Raw genomic sequence first — 10,308 nt, 5'->3', positions numbered from 1 at the left:
ATGAAGGAGTGGCAAAGACAATGGTGTTTTAACCGTATTGAAGAAAAAGAAAACCAATACAAAAAGGGAAAAAGGAGAAATAAATTAGCCTGAAAAACTATGAGAACATAAAGTTATGTTTAGATACGGTAAAACTAATGGAGTGTAACAAAGTGAAATGGAGTGGAGTTTAGTGAAATGAAATGGAATAAAAAAAATATTTCAGGATGGAAGAGAACAATTTTATCATTCCGTGCAAATTGAAGGCACAAAAAATAATAGAATAAAATGCATTTCATCCGATTCTACTCCATTTCATCTATTTTTAATTAATCTAAACAATAAAACTTAAATTATTCCATCTAATTTCATTCAATTCCATCTATCCAAATATATCCCAAAGAAGAAGTGCTAATCATAACCTATTCTTTAAAAAAAAAATCATTACTAAATCATCAGGTAATAAATTTGAATGTATGTTTAGAATTTTTAACACCATTTGACAAACTCAAAATAATCTTTAAACATGTTCTGAATAACACAAGCTTAAGGATCGAAACACCAAGTTTAGACGAGTCGCATACACTCGTATCGGGCTCAAATCTTTCGGCTTTCACAATCTCCACTCTCGCACTTTCATTCATCAACTCACCTTTTGCTTTGAACTCCAACAAAAACACTTTCAGATATTTATCTAGGGATTTGAATCCTTCCACCTTCTTTCGGTAACTTTACCCTCTCTTCAATTTTTAAATTTGTTTCTTTCAATTTCAAATGCTCCACACTGTCTTCAAATACGATCCTTATTTTGTTATGTCTTCCCATGACACAGGAAAAATCAAAGTGGCGAAAATTTGTTTTAACATTTCATGGCTGCTAATCCTTCGCTTCAACTTGGATTTCAAGGCACCACAGAGCCGAACACTTCTGCCTTGGAGTCACCGGCTACGCTTTTAATCAAACACCTTCCAGACGCTATTCCTCACGACACCCTTTCTAGACTCTTGGCCCATTACGGAGCTTCCTCTGTTCGCCCTTGTTCTCGTGGAAGGTATCATTCACCTATTTATGCTGTTTGTTGTCCAATTCATTTGTGTTCAAGATCTATGAAGTACCAGTGCTACATAGTTCATGATTACTGTCAAACAATGCATAGCTCATAATTGCTTTTTCTAATGCAGGTTGAGAAATTGTGCTTTTGTGGATTTCAAAAATGACATGCTGGCATCTCAAGCACAGCGCCAACTAAATGGGTATTCATTTTTAATGATCCAATAGATGCAATTGGTTTACAAAAATAATTTGATATTGTGATATCCTTTTTAGTTATTAATTGGTTTACAAAAATATATTTTGATATTGTGATATCCATTCTTTTGATGATTGTATCTTTGTTTCCTTGGGGTTAATCAGGTTGAAATTTCTTGGTAAAGTCTTGTCAGCTGAGAAAGCTAGTAAGCCAATTGCGAATGAGGAAAAAAGCAGCGGAGCTCAGCTGGGAAAAGACTCTAATACACCAGCGGTGAAGAATGAAAATGTAACTAAACCTATTGACGGAGACACAAAATCGGGAGGCCTCCCTATTCAGGAGCCAATTGCCCATAGACTTGGTGTTGATTATCCATTTCCTCCTCATCTTGAGTATGCTTCTAATTGTCACTTTTCAGTTGTTAGTATTTGTTGCATTTTTGTATTATATCATTGTATATCATATAATGCCTGTAATTGAGACTTGACTTGAGTCAGCCTTCTTAGCTTAGTTGTTAAGCTTTTAGTTTAACTGCCAGATACAAATCAGGTTCCGTCAACTGTCAAGCCTTGGTAGTTTTCAGTGTTAATCTTACTAGAATTATTTTAGCAAACCACTTTTTCAACACTTTCTTTGATTCAGTGAATTTCATGCGAGTCCCCCAAAAACCTGTGCTCACCTCTCTTTTTAGTGGGATTCTCATAAAATTGTGAAAGTATTGCAAGCATTTATCATGTTTACTAGTACTACTATGTATCCTGTTATCAATCAGGGAAGTAATTACATATGATTAGTTTTAGAAAAAGATTTTTAAGTAGAGTCATTATGTTCGGTTTGCCATAAGCCTAACAGGGATTGTTTTTCAGGTATGCTTATCCTCCACCGGATGGAAATATACTGACCAACATCGTCAATGCTCTAATTGCTGTTCCCCGCTTTTACACTCAGGTTGGTCTGGTTTCAAATGAAGCTTCAAGGATTTATTGGTTCCTTTTACCAGCACATGTATCATTTTCTGTGTGCTCTTTTTATAACTGAACCCGTCATATTGACTGTACCTCTTTAGTATAGGTTCTACACTTGATGAACAAAATGAACATTCCTCCCCCCTTTCGTATGGCACTACCCACGCCACCATTACCTCCAGAGGTGCCAGCCCCACCTTTACCTCCTCCTCATTCTGTAACTGCGAAGCCTCAATCTGCAGATATGTCTAGTGATGAATCAGAAATGGGATCTTCAGATGAGGTAACTTCTTCACTGCTTGCTAGGGATCAAACTGAGCCTCTTTATTTTCTGGATCTTTTGTATGACAGCCTAATCTTTCTGAATTGGTATGTGACATTATGTTTTGCTTTTCATCCAGCAATATATTTATTGATGTATTCTTTACTCTAGTCTATTTTTCATGGAAAATACCTCTTCCATTGAAGCAAAATTATTATGTCAATCAATATCAAACTATAATTATATGGTGCCAATAGGAGATAGATACGTTTTCTTGCTTTTAGTGAAATTTGATTATCAATGGAAAGTAATAAAAGCTTTTTAGGAGGATGGAGCAAGAGCAAAAAATTCTGGACGAAAGCGTGCCAGGCGTGGGGCCATTGTTGGCCCTGCTATTGATAAAGATGTGGCTCATGAGTCTGTTGGAGTAAAACCTGCCACTTTGATCCCGAAAGAAATCCCGATGATAAAAAAGAACCCCGTCTTAAAGGTATTTTCTTTTCTCAAGATTGGTAGCAGGAGCATATTAACATTGTGTTTAAGCTATTAATAATTTTATCTTTCCTTATAATTCTGCAGATCAAAATTGCTCCCAAAGCAACCCTGAATGAACATAAGGATAATGACACAAGTCCAGAGTTACAAGAGCCAGAAAAAGAGACTCTAGATCCCAACAAGTTTTTGACTCCGGAAGAATTAGAGAGAGGAAAGTTACCTCCTGAGGAAATATTATCTCTTCCAATGTTTAAGGTATGGATCTTATCTCAGCATATTAGAAGATAAAAGTTTCTAATTATAAGGTGGAAACTTAAACTTCTTTCAGGATACATTATTAATTAGTTGTATTAATTTCCTTAAGATGATCACTTGAAAGCAAGCAATGAAACTGATTAGTTTTACCGGTCTGCACTAGCATGGTTCATGGAGGGGAAAATCATGTTATTTACATTTTGTTTACATTCCGGAACTATCATGTCTATATATTGGAAACAAGTTTGTCAGCTTACGCCTATAAATAAATTTAGAAGTAGCCTTGTATTTTCCAGTCTTAATCTTTAGAATCTCCCTTGATGAGTTTTTCTTAGAAAAAGACTCCTTTCAGAATGAAATATAAGCAAAAATGGACTAAATTACGTCTATTGAAAAAGGTAGTTGATCATATTTAATATGTTCAATTTCAATTAAAAAAAGTCAATTGTCCAAGTTACCCTCAGACTAATAAATTGAGTCATTATTAGAAATACAATTAGTTAAATTAAATGAAGGGTATGATTATATTAAAGAGATACTGTCATTCAATAAGAGAAAAATTGTTTATATTTGTTTTTATTTTATTCTAAGAAAAGTTAACTATTTTTGCTTATAATTCACTCTGGAGGGAATAAACTTTAGTTTCATTAGTGGAACTCTTGTTGCTGACACGTTCACTGCACCACCTTGCCACTCTTGCTGTTTCTCATCAGGGTTTCGTCCGCTGAGTTCTTGATGATGAAATGATTGATCTAATGGATCTTTGTGACTACTAGTAATATTTAAATGCATCTGATGCACTGCATGTTCATAATAAGGACTAATACATTGGAACTGTGCATGTTTTAATAATGGTCAAATTGTTGAATTTGTGAGAGCTTCCATGGTGTACAATTGTATGTTGATGAGACTTACATTTTTGAACTGATGGATTGTGCAGAACTATACAGCAGGAAATCCTGCTTCTGTGTTGTATATTAAGAATTTGGCAAAAGATGTGATTGCTGACGATTTCTATTTTTTATTTGGTGAGTTTTCAAGACTTTTATATTTAGGCTTTGTTTAATACTTTTTTTCTCATGCAAAAATGAAATATAACTCGGTAACCTAATAAAAATATAGATGGTTTGAGATTTTCTTAGTATATATATAGTTATTGTCTGAGTGTTAATTCCACAGCTTACCTGATATTTCTTTCGTTTCTTCAGGGTCCTTCTTTGGAAGTACAGAGGCTGCTAAGTCTGGTCTTCAAGTTAAATTGATGCAGGTAAAATCTTTGATTATTTCGTGATAAACTTGTGCTCTTTTATGGTATGCAAAAATAATATATGAGGTACGGATACCTCTAGAATTAGGCATGTCGCGGTATCCGACACTTGTATGACACTCGTACGACACGTGTTGGAAAACTCAGACAAGTGTCCCAGAAAAATAGTTTTTTTCTTTACTCCTACACTCTTTAAATCGGTGTCCAACACCTATATGACACTCATGTGACAGGTGTCCCAATTTTTTTTCTTTGCTCCGACACAACTTATATATTAAAGATGTGTCAAAGCAATGTTGATCAATGAAGGCTTAAAGATATTAAATTTTATTAGAACATTTAAAACTTTTTTCTATGGTAGATGGGATGGATAAATGACGGTCAAATATTATAATATATATAAGGATGTTAGTGTCCTAAGTTTTTTACATTAGCAGTGTCGACGAGTGTCTGGTGTCCGTACTTCATAGATAATACTTAAATTTTAGTCGCTTGCTTGAAAATGGTCCATTTAAATAATAACTGGTGCAACTTGATCCATAGTGCCTATTCAACTAAACAGTATTAATGTCCCATGAAAGTCTTGTATACGGTAGCAGCATATTTGTGAGCCCAAAAGTAATAGCTAGTTTTGAATTTCAGGAAGGAAGGATGAAGGGTCAAGCTTTTTTAACATTCCCCTCCACAGAACTGGCTCATCGAGCTCTGGTATGTTTCTCACAAGTTATTGGTTTTATTTAATAAAAAATATGATTTTTTTTAGCACAAAAAGGGAAAGGCCCTTAGAGATATATTAGTGGAAAAGGGTACAAAAATGAGGGGGACTAGGCCAAAACCTCAAAACTAGCAAACTCTAAAGTTAGGCAAATCTTGTAAGTTCCTATTATAGGCATTACTTACATCATTGTGAATGCTATCCCACCACATGTAATTTCTAAGAGTTAGGCCTAAACTATATCTGCACAATAGTTGCCTTCCCGATAAATATGGGAGGCCAAAAAATTGATAGAAGACATGCCTAGGAGACAGTTGTGCCACCTATTCCGATTTTTCCAAGGCACCAAGAGAGGATTAGAGAAAGCTTGAATAACGAGCATTGAATCCGCTTCCAACCAAAAGCATTGCCAATGAGAAGCAATGGCATCCTCCAGAGAAAGAATCGCACCCATGATCTCTGCAAAAAACGCGTCACCAGCACCTAAGAAACAATAAAAAACTTCCCATGTGCATACCATTGTGATTACGAAAAATCCCCCCACACGAAGCCAAATTATCAGTCGAAGGACCATCAGAATTTCCTTTAAACCAATAACGATGAGGAGGGATCCACAGCACCTCTTTAACCAACCTGGGAGTCGGAGGGACAATACTAAGCGTGAAAGCTTTAAGCAACATGAAATCAGCCATATGCACCAAAGAGAGAGGGTTGAGGACTTTTTCAGTGAGAGCTACTTGCGAATACATCCTTGAAGCCGTGATCTCCCACCTATCCAGAATACCGTTAAACCTAGAGTTGTTCCTTGCCCTCCAAATACCAGAGAATATGTTTGAATAACCTGCCTCCAAAATAACTTTGGAGGTTTTTGAGCTACAGGAGTTAAGGCTAACCCAACAGTCCATGATGGAAGAAATAGGAGCAGACTTTGTGAGATTACTAAACTAGGCCCAATTCTTCTTGGCATAGCAACAGTCGGAAAAAACATGATTCATACTATTTGGGGCCTTCCTGCATAGATTGCACATGGACACTGATTGCACACCTCTACGAGCCATTTGTTCATCCGTAGGTAGCTTTCCATGAATAATTCTCCAGTAAATTAAAGAGGTAGAGGGAGGGATACCTTTATGCCAAATAACTTTGCCCCGGGGAAATGTGAGAATGGTCGGATGTATGCAAGTAGGCTTTCTTCAGGTTAAACAGACCATCATTCTCAGGGCACCAAATCCTCATCTCCTGCCTTTGTCTAGCCACTTCAACATTCTGAGCAACCAGGTCCAGGCTAGGGAAGATGTTCACAAGAGCTTGAGGCAGGACTATCTTAGAGTCATGAAGAAGAGAGCTAAGCATAGTCCTCAAATGGCAATGAAATTGTTCTGGGATGTGTAAGTGCTCCACAAGAGGCTTTCCACTCCAATTATCTTGCCAAAAATTAATGTTTGTCCCTGAACCAACAAGCCAACCGGAGTTTGCTTTGAAAACATGAAACTGTTGCTTCACCCCAGTCAAGATGGAAGATGACACATGGTGCTTGATGTGCCCTCCACCTCTGTGAACTCTAGCCCTCAGAATTAAGGCCCATTGATCCTTAGAGTTTGCAAGGTCCCAGCAGTTCTCAAACCAGCCGCCTCATTAAGAGCATTAAGAGACCTTAAGCCCAAGCCTCCAGCCTCAATGCTTTGACAACAAGCCTTCCAAGCAACAGTAACTAGCTTCCTTTTAGAGGTATCTCCTGACCAAATGAAGTTCCTGGACCACCTTTAATATTCTTGAGCAGGGCAACTGGCCAAGTGTATATCATCAGAGTATGCAGCAACATGCTTTGTATCACAGTCCTCTCAAGTAACACTCTTTCTGCAATTGAAAGAAATTGAGCCTTCCAAGATGATAGCTTACTCTTGATCCTGTCAATGATGGCCTTGGAAATGAGACACCTTGGGTCTGCCTCTGAATACGGGAGCCCCAAGGTACAGGAATGGCAAATGACCAATACTAAAATTCATGACAGAAGCAAGCCTATTGTGTCTCTGAGGGGTCATGGAGCCTGCGCACATAATAGATTTAGAGTGATTAATCCTCTTCCCAGAGCAAGCAGAGTACCTGTTAAACAACTCCTTGATTGTCTCAATGCTAGCCTTGTTGCCTTTGGAGAAAACCATAATATCGTCTGCATATAAAGTGTGCGAAGGGACAACTTGACTCCTTTATGAGCTTGATGCAGTTCTTGGAGACCAAATCAGAGAGACCCCTGCTCATGACTTCTTCAGCCAGACAAAAAAGAAGAGGTGAGAGCGGGTCTCCCTGCCTAACACCTTGCTTGCAGCTGAAGTAACCCCTAAGCTGACCATTGATACAAATGGAAATATAAGCAGACCCTAGAATGCATTTAATCCACTTGGAGAAAATAGGATGAAATCCAAACCTCTCAATGACTCTAAACAGAAAATCCCAATTAAGAGTATCAAAGGCCTTAGTGATATTTATTTTCTCTGCGACATTCCCTCCAAAAGTTTTTTCATTGAGAATGTTATTAGCTTGCTCACTAACTAGCTGAGGGGTGACCTCATCAGTCTATTTTCTTCTTCTGTTGGCATAATTTTTTCCGCATAGTTTGCAAAATAAGAAAGTCAATAGTCTATGTGCTATCTTTCTTATGGAGATCATAACCACATCATATGCAGTTTGAAGTGCTAATTATTTTATTATTCATCTTAATTTTCATGAGCTCTGCTGAAAAGAGTCAAATTCATCAAATTTTTCTTCTTCTTTGTCTTATTAATATTATTTTTATTGCTTATGAACATTGGTTGCAGATTCTAGTGCATGGACATGTATTTAAAGGCAAGCCAATGATCATTCAGTTTGGCCGGAATCCTACTGTTACCAAAGGAACTTAAATCTATAGACATAGAAAGGATGTATTCATATGGTGTTTTAAGAACCAAGTGATTCTCCAGTGCTCGCTGTTTGATCACGTGATAGCTACCAAATTGTTAATGATGCATTCTTCATTCAATGATTGGGAAAGGACTCTGTGATAGACCTAGACCATTAGGGCATCAACGTTCACAAATATTCACGTGCATTCTCCTTGGGTGTATAGTGAACTTCAGATAAAAAAAACCAGTTTGCATAGGAATCTATAATTCAGAACCAGATTGTTTGCAAGTGGGGTTGAATATGCAGACCAAGCTTATTTATTACGAAGGAGATATTGCTATTGCCGAATGCTGCATGCAGTCTTTGTTGGCACCAAAAAAAAGATTCACTTTTATCATACAAACATGCTGATTCTCTTGATTGTACAGAAAATATAGGGTGGCACTTAGTTCATTTTCTGATGCAGCAGTACTTTGTAGGGAACTTTGCTACAGCACTTTGTCCGTCCATTTCATCGTTTCTTTCTTTCTTGGATATTGCATTAGGTTTACATATTTGTTTATCATAGTCCATTTCATCGTTTCTTTCTTTATTTCTTGGATATTGCATTAGGTTTACATATTTGTTTATCATAGAATTAGAGACGTTGGACTTGATTTCTGGTAACATTTTGGTTGTAATATATAGTTTGATAAATATCTATACAGGAGTGGGAGATTGATTGAAATGCCAAATTTGCCAATTCATATGATGATATGAATCAGAACATTAGCGAAATTAAAATTTAAGAATAGAAACTTTGGTAATCAATACAACTATTTAATCCAAGACACACATTACAGAGCTGATTTTTTATCATAAGATGAGCTGCAAATTACAAAGACAAATTCTAGAAGAAACACAACACTGGTATTAAAAAGAAACCACACACATTCATATTATTGTTTGAGCTGACAACTTATTAGCTAGCATATATTTGAGGATTTGACATCACTTTCATTATTTGGTGATTCCTTTTTCCAAAAAGCATACGACGCCATGAAAAATCCAGCGAGTAATATAACGCAAATTTCAAGGATTGAGTTGGCAGATTGAAGATGCATCAAAACAAGCCAAACGATAAGCATAGCTTTCTGCATAGGGGTGAATACTGCACCAACTAGAACCATTAGAGCCACAGCACAAACAAACACCAGAAAACCAAACAACCCCAGCATGGACGTCCAAATGGAAAAGCGGTGAATATGTTGTTTTTGCAGGGGTAATAGGCAGCTCCAGCTCCATATATTGTAGAAAAGACCAAGAAAAACAACACTTGAGACTAAAAAAGATGAGAAACGTCGTAGAATATCCTTGCGTAAGTCCTGTTCTGAAATGAATTTTTGTAAGCGAGGAGCAACGTACGATTCATTATTATCCAGCTGGGAGGACAATTTCTTCAAATCACTCTGGAAATCAAAATCAGACTGCATCGCAAGAAACATATAAACAATATAAATCTTGGTATTAGTTTCAGAATGGAACAAAACAGATACAAGTAAGATAAATTACCGGACTATGTAAGAGCACATCATGAGGATCTGTTTTATGAAGGGATGAATCGACGTTCGTACAGATCGGTTGGTCGTCGTCTTCAAGGTTGTTGTCATGTGGAATTTGAAGACCCATTTTGAGCTTAATAGATGAAATTGAGTTAGTACTAGTAGCTATTGTTTTAATTTCAACAACAAAAGAGACTTGTTAATGGGAAACGAATATCTTATTGAAATGTGTCATAGAAAGAAAAAGGTGGAATTAAAGTAAAAGCGCGTTAGAGAAATATAGTTACAGTAATATTTTATTTTGGTGGAGTGGTAGAGAAAACGGGAATTATACTTTTAGAAACTTGGACTAATTAATTTTCTTTCTTACACCGTGATTTCCGCAAATCTCTTCAATCACGCAATCATGTGTGGTAGCCTTTAGAATCGGACGGTTCTCATTTACCTTTTATATTTTCGACATCATAAAATAAAAAATCAAATCTATTTGAATTATTAATTTCGTAAACTTGTGATCACACTGATCATGTGTTTGCAACTTCTCTTTTAATTTTTGTTCATTTTTTCTCTTTCTTTCTATTGTGACGATTTTTTTTAAATAACATATTTTTTAATGAAAATTTTAAAATAATTATTTTTTAAAAATATTTACGGAAATAATCATGTTTTAAAAAATATTTAATCTAGACGTCAATTG

At 36.3% G+C, this 10,308-nt stretch overlaps 2 protein-coding genes across 2 annotated transcripts; one reads left to right on the top strand and one right to left on the bottom strand.

Annotated features, from left to right (window-relative positions):
- Nucleotides 1-440: 440 nt before the first annotated feature.
- LOC127126671 (U11/U12 small nuclear ribonucleoprotein 65 kDa protein) lies at nt 441-8,635 on the top strand. Its single transcript, XM_051055630.1, has 12 exons — nt 441-704; nt 812-1,030; nt 1,161-1,232; nt 1,393-1,620; nt 2,095-2,176; nt 2,300-2,476; nt 2,781-2,945; nt 3,035-3,205; nt 4,146-4,233; nt 4,414-4,472; nt 5,115-5,180; nt 8,004-8,635. Exons 2-12 carry the CDS (start codon nt 849-851, stop codon nt 8,085-8,087), a joined length of 1,374 nt encoding a protein of 457 aa, XP_050911587.1. The 5' UTR covers nt 441-704; nt 812-848; the 3' UTR covers nt 8,088-8,635.
- Nucleotides 8,636-8,787: 152 nt separating this feature from the next.
- Nucleotides 8,788-9,944, bottom strand: LOC127126672 (uncharacterized). The gene is made up of 2 exons (XM_051055631.1): nt 9,622-9,944; nt 8,788-9,536 (listed from the first exon to the last, which is right to left on the bottom strand). The coding sequence occupies exons 1-2, from the start codon at nt 9,736-9,738 to the stop codon at nt 9,036-9,038; spliced, it is 618 nt and encodes a 205-aa protein (XP_050911588.1). The 5' UTR covers nt 9,739-9,944; the 3' UTR covers nt 8,788-9,035.
- Nucleotides 9,945-10,308: the final 364 nt, after the last annotated feature.

This window comes from Lathyrus oleraceus, chromosome 3, assembly GCF_024323335.1.
Source record: "Lathyrus oleraceus cultivar Zhongwan6 chromosome 3, CAAS_Psat_ZW6_1.0, whole genome shotgun sequence".
Classification (NCBI taxonomy): domain Eukaryota; kingdom Viridiplantae; phylum Streptophyta; class Magnoliopsida; order Fabales; family Fabaceae; genus Lathyrus; species Lathyrus oleraceus.
The sequence above is the reverse complement of the archived record's forward strand: the minus strand, read 5'-3'. Positions and strand labels throughout refer to the sequence as shown.